This window comes from Myotis davidii, unplaced genomic scaffold (genome assembly GCF_000327345.1).
Source record: "Myotis davidii unplaced genomic scaffold, ASM32734v1 scaffold1055, whole genome shotgun sequence".
In the NCBI taxonomy this organism is placed as follows: Eukaryota; Metazoa; Chordata; class Mammalia; order Chiroptera; family Vespertilionidae; genus Myotis; species Myotis davidii.
This window is the reverse complement of record NW_006286477.1, coordinates 642,939-662,626: the sequence shown is the minus strand read 5'-3', so window position 1 is coordinate 662,626 and position 19,688 is coordinate 642,939. Positions and strand designations below refer to the sequence as shown.

Here is a 19,688-nt window from a genome sequence, read left to right as displayed (position 1 = left end):
GTAGATGTTCCTTCTTGCATGTCCCCTGTGGTGTGTGATGCAGGTATCGCTAGCCCCGAGGCATTATGGGTGATGCAGAGACCGACAGGAGGGCATCCTTTGGGCTTTGCTCAACAGTTGGTTCAGGGTTGACTTTCTTTGGTCTGCTCAGTCAGCTACCCTTGTACTTCTGCTTCCCAGCTCTCAGCATTTCTCCCATCTGTTTCCTAGTGTATTACGTCTTTTTTTCCTAATCCTTAGTTTTAGTGAGATGTGAGGTGAGGTTAGAGGCTACGTTAAGCCTTGACTTTATCCAGAAATCCCAGGCATAAGCTTTGCCTCAATACACTGGATATTGTCCATAACTGGTTTATTTTTTCAGAGTTTGAGTTCATTTTTTAAATATTTATTTTGCTTTCCTAGGTGCCGATCTTTACAGTTTCAGCCATCAAAATCTCACAAGAAAGTTTTGAAAAAAATGTTGAAATTTCTGGCTAAAGGGGAAATTTCCAAAGGAAATTGTGAGGGTAAGATGAGATGGGGTCTAAAAACTGTTTACTTTAAAATGATGTCTCTTTCCAAGGTTCTCATTTTCCGCCAGGGAACAGGGTCCTTACGACAGCAGGTACCGCTGTTTCTGTGACGACAGTTACTCAGGAGCTGCTGTTACTTTACCCTGGCCCCACATCAGGGCATGGGAAATGGATGCCAGGGCAAGTCTTGCTTGATGTGAGAGTGAGGGTCATTTTTGAGATACGATGTTGTGGAGTTTATGGAAATCGTAGTTGTCTAGGTGCTTTGACAACTCTTCTCTTACTTGGTCCCAGTAATAACCTGAAGGAAACGGGAAGGGGTGTTGTCTCTGGAGACCAGGTGCTCACATGCAACTTGCATGCGATTGCAGTCACTGTGACTGTTGAGTCGGGCGCGGATTTCTGTTTAAGTGAGACCGACTTTAGTAAGTTATATTACCTGAAATTCTGTTTCTTACTTGTCTGACCAATTTTGAATTATGTGGGAATTTCTTTTTTTGTTTTTTAATGTGTGAATTTCTTAAAGATAATTAGTAACATTTAATTACCTGTGGTTACAGATACTTTGCATTTTCAGTTTTGTTACTTAAAAAAACAAACAAAAAACCCCTTTTCTTATAGGCAGTGCCTAAATAACATATATAAGAATTGAGAATGCACCCATTCTTCATGCTCCTGAAGGAAGCCTCCCACCCCAGTCTTAGCTGGTTAATTTTCCCCAAGTTTGCTTTGAGCGCCTACAATGTCCCAGGCCCTTTTGTATAAGTACTGCGCACTATCCGATTGCACCACTGGAGCTCCTCCAGGCCCTTTTGGAAGCACTGGAGAGACAGTGGCCAGCAAGACAGGTACGATCTCTGCCCTCCTACACTGTCCATAATGGACCAGGATTCAGGACAGGTTGGAGCTGGCCGGGCAGGGCTCAGGTCAGGGGCAGTTGGAGCTTTGGGAGCCTCAGGATGTTGGCTTAGCTCTGCTGCTTATTGTCCGTTCATCATCTTGCAGGTTAGATTTTGTTGGTTAGTCAACGTACAAACTTTGCAATGGCTGGGAATCCTGTTCTGAGTTTCAAAAATTAATATTTAGATAAGCTTTGAGGATGCTGTTCATTTGTAAATTGATGGTTGCCTGCTCTTTTTATTTTTAATATGTATGTTTTTTATTGTTGATAGTTTTACAGATATCTCCCATTGACCCCTCCCTGGTTGCCTGTCTTTTTATGTAGCTCTTATGTTCGATTCTTTTTTTGACTTGTATAATTTTCTGAATTACTTATGTCTGCAACTTAGTTCATAGGAGTGATGTACTCATTAGGGTAACAGCTGTAACATAGAGACGCCAAAATGCAGTGACAAACCAGGATAGCAGTCTGCTCCTGCCTTGCACAGCGTTTGGGTGCTGTGTCAGGCTAGCCGTTCTGGGCCGCCCTCCGTGTGTTCTCAAGATCGCTCCGTTTTTTCCTGATCCTGCCAGTGGGGAGGGGGAAGGATGGAAGTCCAGGGCACATATTTCCTTTAAAACCAGGGAGGCAGCGTTGAATATATCCGTTTGGTTGTATTTTGTTGGGGGGAGCTTGGTCCCAACTTGCAGAGGGATGGCAGTGCGCTCCCTGGCTGGGCTGCCCTCGTCCTGGCTGCCGCTCCGCTGCTGGGAGGGCGGGAGGGTGGATGTGTGGACACACAGGAGCTTTTGCTACGGAGGGGAAAGGGACATTGCTCCCCGTTATGTACCTTGACCACGTCTGGCTGATGGACTTGGCTGTTTTCTTGTTTGTAGATGAGCCTATGGAGCCCAGCATGGAGGATGCCGTTGCCGGGGACATGGCGCTAATCAATAAATTGGATCTACAGTGTGACCTTAACCTCCAAGAGAGCCTAGAGAGGGAAGTAAAGAAGAAAGGGAAAAGCACAAAGAAAGAGGAATCTAATGAGTTTATTCAGTCACAGGACAAAAACGAGGAGCTGGGCTCTGGGGAACCGTCCCACGCAGTGGACGTGCACACAGCTCCTAAGCCAGGTAGTGTGCCGTTGTCATCGACGTCTTGTCAGGTGCTCTTTGTGCTGGGTGTTACCCGGGTCCTCTCATCAGCTGCAAATGCGAGTTACTCCTGAGTCTACAGTAGACAGCTTACTACCTGGGTTTAGATGGACAAGTCACATCTTTTTAAAACCAATGTTTAGTATGCCTGAAACTAGCCTTATTATCCCCAAACACATTTGAAAAGAGCTCCATTTCTTCTTACTACCTTAGGGCCCTCGAGGCTTGAGAACCAAACTTTTTTAGTGAAAAGATATGCTAAACATTTTTATTTTTGATGTTAAGTGAGACAAAGTAATTTTTGGTATTATGTACACAGTATATAGACAACGTAAAATTTTTGTTTATCATTAGTTTTTTTAGGTAATCATAATAAATTTTAATTTAAAAAATTTGAGATTTTGATATTTAATTTCACTTTTAAACAAGTAAGATTTTTTTCCTATATTTTCACTTATAAAAAGAATTAAGTTTAAAAATTTTATTAAGCATTAAATGGGTATATAATGTGCTTGTGTGCATGTATGTGTATATAATTCTTTTAAAATTTTATAAAAATAGTTTGGATGATTTTTATGCTTCATTTCTTGAATTTGTTCTTATACTTAAGAACAAAGGATTTTTAGGAGTATTTTAGTTTTTCTTTGCTACATATATAAAAGCACAGAAAACTTTTTGTTGAAGTGTTTTTTGTGTGTGTGTTTTTTTTAACGTAAGACTTTCGTGGCATTTAAACTGATGTTGGTCTGAGATTTTATCCTAAAAATGAGAATAAGCCATTAAAATACTTTGAATGGTTTAGATAATTTCCTTCAACTTTTACTAGAGTGATAGGGTTAGTTCTTTTATTTTTAATTTCTTATTATAAAAATTACTTGTGTATCAGATTAAAAAGCCGTTTCAGAGAATTTCAGACAGACACATGAAGACTGAATATTATAATGAACTTCAGTGTACCCTCCCCTCATTTGAAAGAGTCACTGACGTATAATTGATGGTACTTATGGCTTTTGTTGTACTGATAGTATTACAGACATCTCCCATTTTTGGTGCTCCTGTTTCTATGGTGACGATTTATGTTTCTATGGTGACGATTTATGTTTCTATGGTGACGATTACTCTTGCGCTGCCGTCACTGTGACACTGGCCCATGGCAAGGACACGGGAGGTGGATGCCAGGAGAAGTCTAGCTTGGTGTAAGGTTGAGGGTCATTGTCAATGTGACACCGTGGAACTATGGGTCCCAGACAGTTACAGTTTTTACCTTTTAAAGAGGTTTGATTAAAATTGATGCAGCGTTCTCCACCTTCCTCTCGCCGCGGCCCTTTAATCCAGTTCCTCACGCTGTGGTGACCCCCAACCATAACATTATTTTCGTTGCTACTTCATAACTGAAATTTTGCTACTGTTATGAATCGTAATGTAAATACCTGGCATGCAGGATGTATGTTCATTGTTCGCGACCCACAGGTTGAGAACCGCTGAAGAGCTAACTAATGTGACTCCTCAGTCAGGTGGGGAGAGATGTACTGTCAACCACGTAAAGGTGTTTTTCATTGAGAACCTGCCCCAGTGTGCTCTGGGATCAGCACATCTTTCTCCCTGAGGCTGAGCATGTCGGTGTCCCCAGTGCTCAGAAGTGTGAGCCTGAGGCAGCCATGTCCTGAGCACAGGATACTTGATTATGTTCTCTCTGCTCACAAAGGCAGAGAGGAGGTACATATTTTTAAACAGTAAGAGCTGGAAAGCTCGGTGCCTCTTCACCTTCTCCAGCAGTTCTTGCTTCCACGGTCGAATTTTAAGACTGACTTTTGGCTCCACACCAGGACCCTCTCAGACATCTGCCCTGAAGCGCACCTGACAGCTGGGTCTCTCTGGACTTGTCCTGTAGAGTCTTTGAGACTTGAAAAAACATTTCCAGAGTCAACTGTGATTGGTCTAATATTCTGAAATTCTTTTTAGGCAAAGGGGCAGATTTGAGCAAGCCTCCGTGTCGGAAAGCAAAGGAAATCCGGAAGGAGAGGAAGAGGTTAAAGCTCATGCAGCAGAGCCCGGCCGGAGGGCCGGAGGGCTTCCAGGCTCCACGGGAACCAAAGACCAAACCCAACCAGCCGAAATCGCTGGAAGAGTTAATTTTTGAATCTTTACCGGAGGATGCGTCACATAAGTTAGAGGTACTTGGAGAACATAGAATGTTCTGTTTTGCTTTATTGTTTGTTTTTTGCGTGGGTTCCCTTGTATGTTCTCATTTGAGGTTATATTAACCCATTGATGCATTGTGTAAACTGGGAATTAAAGTGGATGGAGGGGCATTGTGTTTACTAAGGCAGCTGCTACTTGAGAGAAACTTAAGATTAAAAAAATAGGCAGTTTGACTAAAGTTACCAAAGCAATTCCAGGTTTTTGCATGTTATGATGCGTAAAGTCTTTGGCTTTCTGTATCCTGTGATTGAAATTTAGTAGTTAAGTGAAAAGAAGCAAAAAACAACCTGTTGAACTTTTACTTGTGGCAGTTTTGGTTTAGATAGGAAAGGCGAACAGGTCACACGAGGCGCATCACTGTTGTCGCTATTCTGTCGTCCTGGTCGTAGCCGAGCAGCAGCAGCTGCACCTGTGCAGGCCAGCAGTGAGGGAGTACGGAAGCAGTACTGAGTCGTACTGCGTAATAAACTTCTCGTTACTCCCCCAAGCCAGGTTAGCATGATAGGAACACTTTTAGAGTGTTCCTGCTATTTTTCCCAAATTGATTTACATTCCAGATTAAGTCTAGATTTTTCAGTATCCGTTTGGTATTTATACCTTGTTTTCTAAATAGGCCATAATGATACTATCGTCTTCTCATAAATGATTAATAACTGCTCAGCCTTTGAGTTTATAGCTTAATGTCACCTAAGAACATCTCCTATCCCTGAAGATTTGATATTAAAAGCTAACTTTGACACAGTGTGAACCTTAGGACAATGTTACCAGGTGTAACTTTTTTATTTTTATTTTTTACAGAGGGGAAGGGAGAGGGACAGAGAGTTAGAAACATCGATGAGCGAGAAACATCGATCAGCTGCCTCCTGCACATCCCTTACTGGGGATGTACCCGCAGCCAAGGTACATGCCCTGGACCGCAATCGAACCTGGGACCCTTCAGTCCGCAGGCCGACGCTCTATCCACTGAGCCAAACCGGTTAGGGCCAGGTGTAACTTTTAACACCGTTCACTCTTATACTTCCTGGGCCACTCTGATTTTGTTACTGACTTTCTCCTTCCCAACCGGTAAAAAAGGAGTTAACACACTACTTTAAATATTTTATGCGGAGTCATTTATCTTTTGATCATAAATAGGTATTCAGGGTACCAGGCACACTTGGCTGTTTACAGTAGGTAGCTTTTGCTTTTTAATGTAATGGCCCCCTGGACGGACAGAGACCTGCTGTCCACTGTCACGCTTGCTTCGTAGAAGAATTACTTCTCAAGGCATACGTGAAATATGCCTTTTTATTAGATTGCTTTGATTTCCTGTTTCACTATCCTGTTTTGCTAACACATTTTGGCTGGCTAGTAAATAATTAATATTAAAATAAATGTTAGCCATTACTGCTTGCAATTACTGTTTTTAACTCTTCCTCATTTTACATATGAGTAAATCAAGGTACACAGGTTAATTTATATATTGAGCACAACAGTGACGTTAAGATTTGAGTGAAGGAAATCTGAGTTAGAGTCTGCATTCTTAGCCGTGTTATAAAATAGGAGCGCTCTGTTGTCTTTTACACTCACAAGAAAAGGTGGTAAGTTTAACATTAGCAGTAGCTCATCAGAGTGTCCAAAAAACATAATCACATTTCCAGAATTTCTGACTGACTAAGCGCAGGTGAGCTGCACACAGCTAGGATGGAAGAGTGTCTATTTGTGTTTATACCCTGCGTGTCAGAGTATCCCGTCATTTACAAGAGAGCAGCTTCCATAATTGGGTCGTAGACTTCAGCTAGTCTTAGAATGAGACAGGGTCCTCTGCCTTCTTAACGAGCCTGTAAGTTGGAGAAATAACTTTTTAAATTTATTTACTAACTGGTAGATTTTTAACGTTAAAATATTACATATTTATGCATTAATATTTGTATTGGAGCATTTGGTTCTTTTTGGGTGGGAGTAACTGTTAATACATATTCCATGGAATAAGCAAATGAATTAATGGACATTGTTTTTAACTCCTTCTGAAGGTGAGGGTGGTGAGATCATCTCCACCAAGTTCTCAGTTCAAAGCCACAATGCTGGAGTCGTACCAGGTCTATAAACGGTACCAGATGGTTATTCACAACCACTCACCTGATGAACCAACTGTCAGCCAGGTCAGCAGGCCAAGCGTTCTGTGCATACGGAACTCTCCCTTCCACTCGATATTCCTGTATGAACTATCGGTTTACTTGTGGTGCATTTTATTTATATTCCGTTTGCAGCATATCTGCAAAGAGAGAACTGGATTGACGGACATTCTGAAAGTGCAAATTGTGCCTAGTGCCAGTCATGTGTAATTTCAAAGTGGAAAAGGAACACACAAAATGAATTACCTTTAATTAAAATCACTATCTTTAGATGCATTTATCTAAAAAATAATAGAGATCTAAGTAAAAATATTTGAGAAAAATGCAAAAAACCTTTACATTTTATGGTAGGCATACTTTGCCCAACAGGTTAATATGCTTTCTCCCCATTTTCAAGTCACGTGTAGAAGGGTTCATTCATAACAGCTGCCTTACTCTGTTAATATACTGCCCAGACTCAGGAGAGTTAAAAAAGTAAAGTAAGATAGAGTATTTGAACAAAAGTCCTGTCTTATTGCTTGTAACTTTATAAATCAAATTACCCAGGAAAAATCTGGAAGAGGAAAAAGCTTAAAGCACTTACTATGTCATGGTGACAAAGGGAGCGGCCATGGCCTTTAGCAGCCATATAGACTCCAGGGTGTGCAGAAAACGACGTAGGTGGGTCAGGAAACCCAGAACAAAGGAAGATCAATGTCTTGGCCTTTATTAACGTGAAGCTAGTGCTTCAGGTCTGTGCCCGTCACCCCTCCCAGGACGATTCACTTCCTGGAGAACCCAGTGCTGAGCTTTGGAAGGGGAATTGCGGAGATCTTACTTAGCCTCACCTTCAGAAGCGTGTCGTCAGGTGGAGGTGTTTCAATAGCGTTTGCTTGTATCTTCCTTGCTCTGAAGGTGAGGTTAGTACCTGTCTCCTTTGAGGACCCAGAGTTCAAGTCGTCCCTCAGCCAGTCGTTTTCTTTGTATGTCAAGTATCAAATGGCCATACACCAGGATCCGCCCGAGGAGTGTGGGAAGACTGAGGTACCCTTTGTTACACGTTTTCCTCTGTGCTGGGCTTGTGTGTGAAGAAGCAATAGAACTTTCTTATGCCACTTTTTTACTTGCTAAGTGGAGTGTGTATTACTCTACTTTCAGTGTGTATGTCTGAATATTATGAAAATGCGTTTTACATGTCAACCTTTAAATCCTCAGAAAAAAGGATGTGTTCTTACTCAGTGTTCTGCTCAGGAGCCTGAATGAAGCGTGTGTATCTGTTGTCCTCAGGCCAAGTCAGCAGATACCACTGCGTGCTCGTTATCGCCAGTCTTTGTGCACCAAATCCCGCATGTGCCATGTTTCTTCCTGCACATGCCTGTGCGAAGTTTAATCTATAGATTAGGCACGTAGGAGATGGGCAGCAATAGCTAACAGTAATGGTGCAGTTGAACAGCGCGCTATAATCAAGTTACGGGAGCCATGTTTGCCTGATAACCAGGGGAGAAGCATGGACCGCCTGGATACCCTGGGCACGGATGATTGACGTCCTGGGCGGGTGGAACGGCGTGGCTCGCGATTTCCTCACACCGCTCAGGGTGGTGTGCTGTTTAAAACCTACGGATTGTTTATTTCTGGAATTTCCCATTTAATATTTTTGGACTGCTGTTGGCAGTGGGTAACAATTCTTGGGGGTGCTGAGTAGCTCTCTGCTCCTGTGGCCTGCAGCCCCTCATGCCCCTGCTCTCTGGCTCCTTTCTCCTGGAGGGACAACCCTGCTTCATGAGCAGGATCTTCCCTAGACGATGTTACACTGGGGTTCACTGATCAGCAGTGTCAAGCCTGTGCGCTGCCCTAGCAGTCTCTGTGTAAGGCGGTGTCCCTGCGGCAATTGTTCCTACCGTGATGGAGGTTGTTCCCGGCTCCTGTGCCTTCCTGGACACTGTTTGCTACAGAGTTCAGAGCACTTCCTGTGAGCGATGCAGGTGTACGAGGCCTGCACTCCTCAGGGGGACTGGGTTAGGGGAGGCTTGTCTTCCATGAGGCATATGTGGTCAGACGGTCACCGGGCCCGCCCTAACCTGGAGAAACACCGGAGCTAATGGGATACTGGGTTGTGCCTGGCTCCAGCCAGCAGGTGGCGCCCTGGCTCCAGAACAGGTCTGCGCTTTGATACCCGTCAACCCTGCCAGTGTGGGATACAGCCCTGTATTCACAGCCTGAGATGTGGGATAAATGCTTTCCCTCTGCCCTTGGGTAGAAGCAGTTTGCATTGAGGCGTTGAATATGATGATTACAGATGTTTCGTTGCTTGTGAAAGATTTAAATTTTTTTTGGAACTTACAGACGCTTTCAGTTTCATTTCCCCTCAGTAGTCTTACTCTATGTATATGAAAATAATAACTTAGGTTTAGAAAGTTAGCACTGTATCAGACTAACATTTCCTTCAGGTATGCGTACAAACCAGTCATGTACATAGGCATGCACTAGTTTATACATATCTAACTCATACAATTAACAGAATGTGAATGAAGGCAAGCTCTGAGCATTTTGAAATATTTTTTGTATATTTTTTAAGGCCAGGACTAACTTTTCTGAATAAAGTAGAGGGCTTAGGCCATGATCGGTGTAATTTAATTAAAAAACGCACTTTTTATGAGCAACTTCTAAGTCAGGGTACTTTCGTATTCTAATCTGTCTTAAGGTGTGTGAGACATTTACTAGTAGTTAACTTACCAAAGCTTTTGAATCGCTTAAATAGGTTAGAGTAAAGGCTCTGTTGTATTCCTAGCATAATGTTAATTTGGGGGAGATGCAAAAGGGTTTGTGTTAAGTAGCACTGGGAACATTTTTCTTAAAGTTTATTTTGGTCAGTAATTTCCAGAAACTCATCTCAGAGGATAAAGTCATAGCATCATACAATAGAGACCAAGGGAACTTAGTGGTTGTGTAGATTGACTTCCCCTATTTGGAGAATTAGGCGATTTGTCCAAGATAATGGGGGATCGATGGCAGAGTGATGCCTACAAATTAAGGTGCCTTCTACTGGGCCACATTTTACCATTCGACGAAGTTACAGTGGCCTAAATAATGTCTATAGAATAACTGACACCAGTGAGTGAGATGTTCAACATGAGCACGTCTTCCAGGTAATTGAAACATCTTTATGGCCAATATTGTATGTTCTCAGATCACGTGCAGTGACCGTCCTCCACAGTGCGTGGGAGTCCTCTGCCTCCTCACAGTGCCGAGCAGGACTGTCTGCTGCTGGTGCCTTGTGTTTCCTGTGCAACTGCCCGCAGACGACCGCCTTTTCTCTAATTGACTCGCAGCCTCTTCCTTTCTCCTTTTAATGTCAGTTCTCACTGTGTTATTTTGTCTAGTTCTAGCGCTTTCCCTCTCTACCTTGTGGCCTCTTACTGTGTTTGCTAAAATAGGTACTGAGCACCTAGGGTGTGCCAGGGACTGGTAGGTAGCACGTGAGTCAGCAGGCTGAGATCCCTGCTCTGGTGGGGCACTTCCGGGGTGACAGGAGGTGATCAGAGATGGTCATGAGCAGTTGGCATAGTGAGTGAGTCGAGATGGTGGTTGGCAGGGATGGGTTGAGAGGAGGGCAGGTGCAGGGAGCATGCTGGTGCTCGTAATTGTCCTGGAAACGAGCGCCAGGTAACGGAAGTGACGGGATCCTTGCGTGAGGGGTTACAAGCATCGGGATGCTTTTCATCAACATTTATCACCTTTTAGTGCTTTCTTTGGGGGTTTTGTTTTTGGTTTGAATGTCTGAAATTCTAGAGTAGCTTGATAATTGACCTCTCATAAACATATCCTATATAATCAAAGCCTAATATGCAAATCCAACAGTGGAATGACTGGTTGCTCTGACGCACACTGACCACAAGGGGGCAGACACTCAATGCAGGGGAACCTGGGGTGGGTGGCGGCCGGGGGTGGGGCCAGCTGCGGGCAGCCGGAGAAGATGGCCCTGATCACGGGCCAGGCCTAGGGACTGTACCTGCACATGAATTTGTGTGTCAGGTCTCTAGTATATTAATATGCACATACCTGTGTTGTTTCTCGAAAGCTGAGTAATGAGAGAATGAAGTGGAATGTGTGGCATGAAGTGAATGTTAATTCTTTTTTTAAAATAATATTATTTTTATATATATATATTTCTTTATTGATTTCAGAGAGGAAGGGAGAGGGGAGAGAGAGAAACATCAGTGATGAGAGAGAATCATTGATCGGCTGCCTCCTGCACGCCCCCTACTGGGGATCGAGCCTGCAACCCAGGCATGTGCCCTTGGCGGGAATCGAACCTGGGACCCTTCAGTCCGCAGGCTGACGCTCTATCCACTGAACCAAGCCAGTCGGGGCTGAATGTTAATTCTTGATTAACCAACTGCATAAAGTTGGTGTGCCCAGTGCTAAATCATTTAGACTGAGTGGTGTGAAGACGACACCAGACATGCTTGTTATGTCTACAGCCTTGTACATTTGGGTGAGAACGTGACCTGAGGGCTGAGGCCGTCCAGCGTGGCAGTGTGCACTCTGCAGGCATCCTGCCTTAGCTCTCAGCTCCCACTGCTGCCTGAGTGGCTTTGAGCCAGTCCAGCCCCTCAGCTGCCTCCTGTCTGGCCCCTCGTGGTAAACGTGAGCTGGTTGTAAGGGTTAAATGAAGGGACGGTGCTTGGCTAATGACGATTGACTGCACCTTGGCTGCTAGGGTGCAGAAGACCACCGTTAGGAGTCGGCAGGTCAGGGCCACCAGGCAGCATTTGCAGTCAGAATTATGTTTTTCTTTGGTGGTTTGTTTTTCTGTTTTATTTCAAATATTTGTTTGAATTAAAAGATTACATAGGTTTAAATTTTTAATTAAATTAGAATTAGTCCTTTCAAAGGAAGAGGTAATATTTCAAACCATTCTGTTTGGTTCATCAGCGTGCAATTTTAGTCTTTAAGTTACTTTTATACCACATAAAACCTATAAAAGGTATTATTCAGGGGAGATTTATATGTGTATTTCTTAACTGCTTTATTTGGAACTGAAGACAAGGGAACTGATGTTTCTGGATTTGCACTCTGCTGATGGAGGTTCTTGCTTTTGAAGAACTCACTAGATCAGATTCCCATAACCTGTAGCGTACCTTGTGCTATTATACAACTTGTGAAAATACTCTACTGGAGTCAGGAGAAATACCCGGTGCCCAGCAGAGTGCCCAGAGCGGTGCCCAGGAACTTGTGGGGAGGACCCACAGCTGAGCTGACTGTTCCTAAGAAGCAGCTGGAGAGAAGCTGCAGCCAACGGAAAACTACTCAGAAAGAAAACTGTGTTCTTGAAACGTGGGACGTGAGGAAAAGGAGAATTCAGAGGAAGCCCGGAGCTCTTGACAGTTGTTTTTCTAGAAGTAAAAGCTGCGTTAATTTCCTGAGTGTTGAGAAATCTGCCTCCAACGAGTAAGCACCGTTGAGTGATTGCAAAGCTCACGTGATAGGGATCATCTTGGCGCGAGCGCCTTGGTCTGGAGCGGCTGTGATTTAGGTCTGCTTCCCCATTAAACCTGAGGAGCCCCGTGCTTTACGGCCTCCTCCTGCGGGCTTGACAGTGAACAATGCTGCCCGTTGATGGCTCGTCCAAACAAGAAGAGTTTGTGGCTTTGCTGTGGTAATTCATTTAATACGCCAGGTAATTTTAGGGAGCTGCTTGCATGGTGAAAAAGCAGTCGATTTTCTCCCAGCTAGTAGTTGTACAGGATATGTATTAACATACATGATTATTTACCCAGAGCATAATTCTGTCTTGAAGAATGTGTAAAAGTAGGAATATATTTGTGTAGATCTAGAAATATAAGATAGAGGTATATATGTGCATATAAACATACACATATATAAAAGCTTTTCTGTGACATTTTAGAAATCATTCAAAAATTTTACTTTTAACCCTTTGAGTGCCAACCAATATCCTAGGAACTATGCTAAAATTGCCAAGGCATTTTTGCTGATTTTACAGCAGTTTAGGAAAAAAATTATGAATCGAAAGTAAAGGAAGTTACATATTCAAAAACTTAAGGAAACCTTTACTACATTTGTTTTCATCTTTGACATATATTGTTTGCTGATTGTATTATAAAATACTAGTTGGGAAAAAAATTGCCAATAGCGCTCCCGGCACTTTTGGGGAAAGACAGGAGGAGCGCGATCGCGCTCCCCAGGACTCTAGGAGTTAAAATGGCTCCCATATCTCTCTCCCCTCGGCTATGGATGAGTGTGATTCTTCTATTCAACCAATTGTGTAAATATTTAATTCCTAGCATGCTTTAGTCAGTATGGTAGGTTTTGGGGACATATAGATAAATAAGACATTGTCCTTCGCACATTTTAGTTAACAAATCTTAAAATACTTTTTCAAAGTTCTTTTCATAGGTTTGCATTCATATTAAAAATGGTAAAATACTATTAATAATATTAACAGCTATTGGCAACACCTGAACCTGTCATAATGTGGTCTTGCTTGGAGCCGGTCTGACCAAGTGTGTAAGTGGTACCTATAAGTGTGCAGTCAGCCTGTCTCATGTTGGGCTACTGTAAAAGGGACCCACAACAACAAAGCTTGCACTTTAAATTTCTGTACAGTGACTTGTTTCATGTCAGCGTTATGAGAATTTAAAATTTTGTTATACCTTGCACTTTCAGAAAGTTCTCTTAACAGTTAATATAATCGAATTGCATACTGATATAATTTAAGAAAACATTCTTATAGTTTCTGTATTTTGGTATTCCCTGGCATCCAGAGCCTATAGGATACTAGTTAATTATGTGGCTTTGGCGTGTACTAATAATATTTCAATAACATTTACTTTAGTACTTGGGGGAGGAAGTGTCTGGTACAGTTTTTTTTTTAATTTTATTTTAAATTTACTTTTATCTTTATTGTTGAAAGTATTACAGATGCCCCCTTTTATTCCCCATTGACTCTTTCTAGCCCGCCCCCACCCCCTGCCTTCACCACATGATATAGTTTTTTAAACTTTAGTATGGAAACTTGAAACATTCGCACAGTAGAGAGATTCGTATAATGAATTCTCAAATACTCATCTCCTGTCCTCACTAGTATAATACAATGGCCAGTCTTGTTTTATCTACACACTCACCCCATTATTTCCCTCCTGACCCCTCAGTGATTTTTAAGAAAATCCCAGACATCATGTAATTTCGTTGTGCAACATTTCTGTGTGTATCTGTAAGAGAAAATAAAATCATTTGTGTTCCCTGTGAGTGCCGGCTAGGGAGAGTCCAGCAGGGCTCGGGAGCAGGCCTGACCCGCTGTGCTCGTAGTTAATTTGCATTTAGAAAGATCAAGAATTTATGCTACTTGGGTATATCATCATGATTGTAACTCCAAGGGTTTGAAATGTTGATTTTGTAAGTACATCTAAGAAAACATGAGTCACCATTATGCATATGTATGAGGTGAGGTCAAGTCCTGGGCTCAGAGCGAACCTGCACTTGGCTTTGTCATTTGTGCATGACTGCCTCCCCCAAAACGTATGGGTCTTTGTTTAAATGCTGGGAGGCAGCATTCTGTAAGCTCCTGTGCACGTCAGAGAAAGAGCAGAGAGGGAAGGTATGCGTGTGGCTGGGGAAGGAGAAGCTGAACAGGGTAACTGTCACCAAGTAGAGCAGTAACTTCCCTCTCACTCGGGCTCATCTAACCTGTTTTGGGGATGGGGGAGTTGTTTGTTTTTTTAAATATATTTATTGATTTCAGAGAGGAAGAGAGAGGTAAAGAGAGAAACATCAATAATGAGAATCATTGATCGGCTGCCTCCTGCACGCCCCCTACTGGAGATCGAGCCCACAACCCAGGCATGTGCCCTTGACCGGAATTGAACCTGGGACCCTTCAGTCCACAGGCCGATGCTCTATCCACTGTGCAAAACTGGCGGGGAGGGAGCTTTTATTTAATATCTTGAGATATCATTCACATACTACAGATTTCACCCCTAAGGTGTACAATCACCCCTAAGGTGTACCACCATCATCTAATTTTTTTTAAATTTTATTTTTATTGATTTCAGAGAGGAAGGGAGAGGGAGAGAGAGAGAGAGATGGAAACATCAATGATGAGAAAGAATCAACGATCAGCTGCCTTCTGCACGCCCACACTGGGGATCGAGCCCACAACCTGGGCAAGTGCCCTTGGCTGGAATCAAACCTAGGACCCCCCAGTCCGCAGGCTGACGCTCTATCCACTGAACCAAACTGGCCAGGGCCACCATCATCTAATTTTAAAACATTTTCATTACCCATTAGCGGACACTCCCCATCCTCCCCCCAGCCCAGCCCTCGGCAACCCTCCTCCACTTTCTGTCTCTAGAGATTTCCTATTATGAATATTTCATGTAAGTGGGACTGTTTTAATACGTAGGATTGCTTCTTTTTGCTTCTAAACCCGGAGCTTCTGGGATTCAATCAAATCCAACCTCTTTTGCTCTTGACTTTCTCCCTCTTCTCGGTTCCTCTTGATTTACACCTTGTCCTTTGCTTGGCGTTTACTTGACTTTGTGGCATTTATGGTCAGGCAGATGCTGACCTCTTCCCTTAGAGCGGGCGCTTTCTCATACAAGGGTTGTGAAATGAAACTTCAAAGGATATTTTAGGACTTCCTTGTTTTTATACAGATTCTTAAAAAAGAGAAGTTGACTTGATCTAATTCAAGTAGTCAGATGTCCCCTGTGGGCCAGATTGCCCTTCTCTGTGCTCTGGACGGCTGTGCTGTGTGCGAGGGCATTGCTGTTACAGGTAGACTTTGGGGTTACTTGACGAGCTCTTGCCAAAAACACGTGTAATGAGTTTCCTTTTCTGTTCTCTTTTGTGCTCCTTAACTGGATGAACCTGATTCTATTCGAATGTGACGGCAGTTCACAGGATTCCTTTGCACCTCGCCTTTGGAGGTAAGTGCACCCCGACCTCAGCACCAGCATCGCCGGTGGACGTCTTGTGTGGGCCACGCACTTGGTAACGATCACTCACTGGATCATTTCGTTGTGACACATTCGTTCTTCAGTAACAGAAACGAGATGAATGCAGACTTTCTTGATAAGAGTTTTGATGACTTACAGAGCTATTCACCTTCAAAACAGGCCATTGCTTCTTTTCGGTACATTTTCTATTTTAATAAGTGAACAGTATTGTGTCTCCCGCTCCCATACTATTTTAACACCAGCCTTATATTCTCTGAACTGCCGAGGTGTCGAGCTGGAGAAGCGTAGGCAGAGGCTGACATCGGGCGTTTTATTTGGTTCGAAAGAGCTTTTGAAAATCTGTGGGTTGATTAGGGCAGAGCGGAGGACTGACCTTGACTGAGCTGTTCTTGTAACGCCCTCCTCTCGGTGCCTCATTTGCTTCCTGGTTTAGTCCTCGTGGTGGTTCTGCAGATTAGAACTGAAGCTGGTGATAAAATGTGAGAGAAAGAAGACACTTAGCCACTCAGGGGACCAGGAGTCGTTGTAGCTGCCGTGGATACGGAATAGCTTGCAGGAGAGGCGTGAGACCGGGAAAAAAAGAAAGGGAGGCGGCTGAGAATGTCGACGCTTGGATTTAGAGCCTTGTGGGTTCAAGATCACGCCTTCATTCCTGGCCACCTGGCCAGCCCCAGCTTCTCGAGCCGCTCACGGCAGTGAGAAGAGCCCGTTTTTCTTGCCTCGGGCTTTATTCTCGGTGGTGTGCGCAGGAGCACGGAGGACAGAGGTGGTGGGCGGAGGCTGCGAGTAGCAGGTGTCACCCACATGGCAGCTAAAAGCACAGCAGGTCACGTTTGTATCTTCATGTGGGTGATGCTCTGACTGCCCGGCTGGGTTGTAGCCCCTCAGCCTCGGGTCTGTCGTCTTCGTCTCAGGGTTCTCTCAGGTGTAGGTGGGACTTGGGGCATCACCGCACACCTAGAGCTGCACCAAACACATGCTTTTTAATGAGCCCTCGCACCTGGCTAACACTGGGACTTTATGTGCGGACGCTTTAATCTTCAGTGAAAACAGAAGGGGAAGTATCAAGATTGAAGCTTAGGGATGGTTTCTGTCATTTTCTGTGTGATTTGCTTTTTCCACGTAATGATTTGGAGATGTGCATTGCCTTAGCTAAAGTGACCTATTTCTGGACCTATGGACATGGGGGAGGAAAAAAAATAAAAGTTTAACGTGGCCACTCTGCTCTTTTTTCCTTAAAGTATTTGGGAAGTGGTTGAGGGCTTTCTGTTGATACTGTTTTAGACTGGAATTTCCCAGGGGCTACCTGATGACAGTTACTGTCTGCTATCCCCCCCCCCCGCATCTCCAGGCATTGAGCTCAGGACTCGGCTCCTTGGCCCCGGGGAACCTGAGAGCCAAAGCAAAGCTAAGGCAGGAGAACGTTGGGAGTCTCTAAATGTTTGATTTTGCCACTAAGCTTATGGTTTAGCTGTAGAAGGAACACCTTGGCTAATCTGAGAAGCTAGTGATAAAATTGTGAGATAAAAGGTAAGTGTCCCACCATTCGACCAGTCGCTATGATGCTCACTGACCATCAGGGGGCAGACGCTCCGACCAGTAGGATAGCTTGCTGCTGGGGTCTCGCCGATGGGGACTGGGCGAGACGTGCCAGACACGCCCTGGAGCCGTCCCGTGGTCCCTCTCCAACCCCGATCATGCACTGGTGGGGACTCTCGGCCTGGCCTGTGCCCTCTCGCAATCCGGGACCCCTTTGGGGGATGTCAGAGAGACTGTTTCGGCCCGATTCCCGCAGGCAGGCTGAGGGACCCCACTGTTGGTGCACCGGGCCTCCAGTTTCGAATAAAAGAAAAATAATCTGGTAGAGACTGAAGTACAGGAGACTTGCAGGTGGAAATGAAGGAGACTAAATTTCACTTTGTCCACAAAAGCTGCTCTGAATGAACCGTGTCCCTTTGTTGCAAGTCCTACCAGTTACCGGCCACGTGAACTGAGGAGATTGTCTGGGTAGTAACTCCATCAGTAATGGGATCCGCTGCGGCTTGAGGGGAGCCATGTGTGGAGCGTCGTTACTTCCCTCAGTGGGGCTGACCCCTCACGTTCCTGTGAGCTGAGGACTAATAGAGCTCATTACGCTTTATGGGAAAAGAGCTTTTATCACCTCGTCAAGTCAGGCAACATATTTCCATTCTCGTCCCCATTTTGTGTGGCTCTGCGGCTGCTGATGTGCGCTCCCTGCTAGGTTTACATCGGCCTCTCCCTTACAGACGTTTTTATTGACATTGCTCAGTCTGAATTACATTTTGTGTGGCACCACCTACAGATGTCTTCAATTAGGTGTAGGTAAGTAAAGGGATTATATATCAGAGGCCGAGAGATTCTTGAAATTCTCCTCTGGGTCAGGCCCCGCCAGCGGTGCGGTAGGGGGCAGTCTCAGCCCCATTCTGGAGGGGACAGCACAGGAGGGGCCTGTGAGGAACTGAACTGTGTGACTGCGGGCTGCTAGGTTTCTCTTCAGAGGTGTCCTTCCAGTCCTTCATTTCAGATCAATTAAAGTCTTCAGTTGCAGTTACTTTGACTTACCGAGAAGTTGGCACCTACAGTGTGTGGGTGCTGTGCTAAGCTCCCTGCTTCCCTTGTTTCAGTTCTCACAAAGTGTCTACGAGGTAGATAGTCCCCATATGCTTACGACATGCATTGAGCCTGGAGAGGTAGGCGGGGTAAGGTCAGCATCGCAGCTGCTTGTGTGAGCCGGCAGTGACGACCAGCGGAGTGGATGAGGACACTGCTCTGACACTCGTGACCCATGAAGTGATGTCACATTATTGGAAGGAAGACAGTGATGAGCTGGAGACGGAGTCTGTAAACGCTAGAGCAAGCTTTCTCAAACTCGGCACTGTCGAGGTCGGTTCCGTCTTTGTTGTGGGTGCTCTCCTGAGCAGCACTCCTGTCTCTTACCCACACGGATGCCAGGAGCACCCTCCGTCTGAGCTGGAGCCAAATGTCCTGGGTGTGTGTGGGGGGGGACCACTGCCCTAGAGCAGCCTTAGAAAAAGAAAAAGGAGACACAGTCACAATCCAGTAGTGAAGACGACAGCGACGAGAGCACATTTTCAGTCTCTCGGGGTCGAGAAAAGAAGGAAAGGTGGACAGAGCACAAGTGAGACAGATAGAAAACAAATGGCCAGATGGCCCGCTTGAATCCACCACTATTGACTTTATATTAAATATAAACGGGCTAAACCAGCGGTTCTCAACCTGTGGGTCGAGACCCCTCTGGCGGTCGAATGACCCTTTCACAGGGGTCGCCTAAGACCATCCTGCATATCAGATATTTACATGACGATTCATCACAGTAGCAACATGACAGTTATGAAGTAGCAACAAAAATAATTTTATGGTTGGGTCACAATGTGAGGAACTGTATTTAAAGGGCCAGAAGGTTGAGAACCACCATACTAAGGCCTTGGGAGGGCCCCATCTATCTAGCAAGGGGCCCTGACACTTAATTTTCATCCACTTCAAGATACATTGCCCCTGTATAGGACCCCTCTTCTCACCCCTAAGTATTTATTTTGAAAATATTTCCAGCCCAAGGAAAAGTTGAAAGACTAGTACAATAAAGACTTGTGTACCACTCACCAAGATTCTCTAACATTTTGCCACATTTGATTTACCTCTCTTTCTCAATCTCTACCTCTGTACTTTTCCAATTAAACACACATGTATATATGCATTGTGCATGGGAGCACACACACACACTTCAGACCATATCTTCTAGAAAAAAAGGACATGTTCCTTTATAACCATAATACTATTACCATGCCTAATAAATGTAACTTAGATAATTATATTACATAAAGACA

General features: G+C 44.3%; 1 protein-coding gene across 9 annotated transcripts in view; it reads left to right on the top strand.

Moving 5' to 3' along the window:
* Positions 1 to 19,688, top strand: part of ATE1 (arginyltransferase 1) — a 50,599-nt gene that overhangs the window by 4,481 nt on the left and 26,430 nt on the right. For 6 of the 9 annotated variants that reach the window (XM_006757951.2, XM_015560166.1, XM_015560168.1 and 3 more), the window contains exons 3-8: positions 403 to 506; positions 2,289 to 2,528; positions 4,512 to 4,723; positions 6,764 to 6,892; positions 7,760 to 7,888; positions 15,760 to 15,792. In XM_006757951.2, coding sequence (XP_006758014.1) covers positions 403 to 506; positions 2,289 to 2,528; positions 4,512 to 4,723; positions 6,764 to 6,892; positions 7,760 to 7,888; positions 15,760 to 15,792 — 847 coding nt within the window. The remainder of the gene's footprint in view (positions 1 to 402; positions 507 to 2,288; positions 2,529 to 4,511; positions 4,724 to 6,763; positions 6,893 to 7,759; positions 7,889 to 15,759; positions 15,793 to 19,688) is intronic. The other 3 variants (XM_006757953.2, XM_006757952.2, XM_015560169.1) reach the window with 3 other exon arrangements.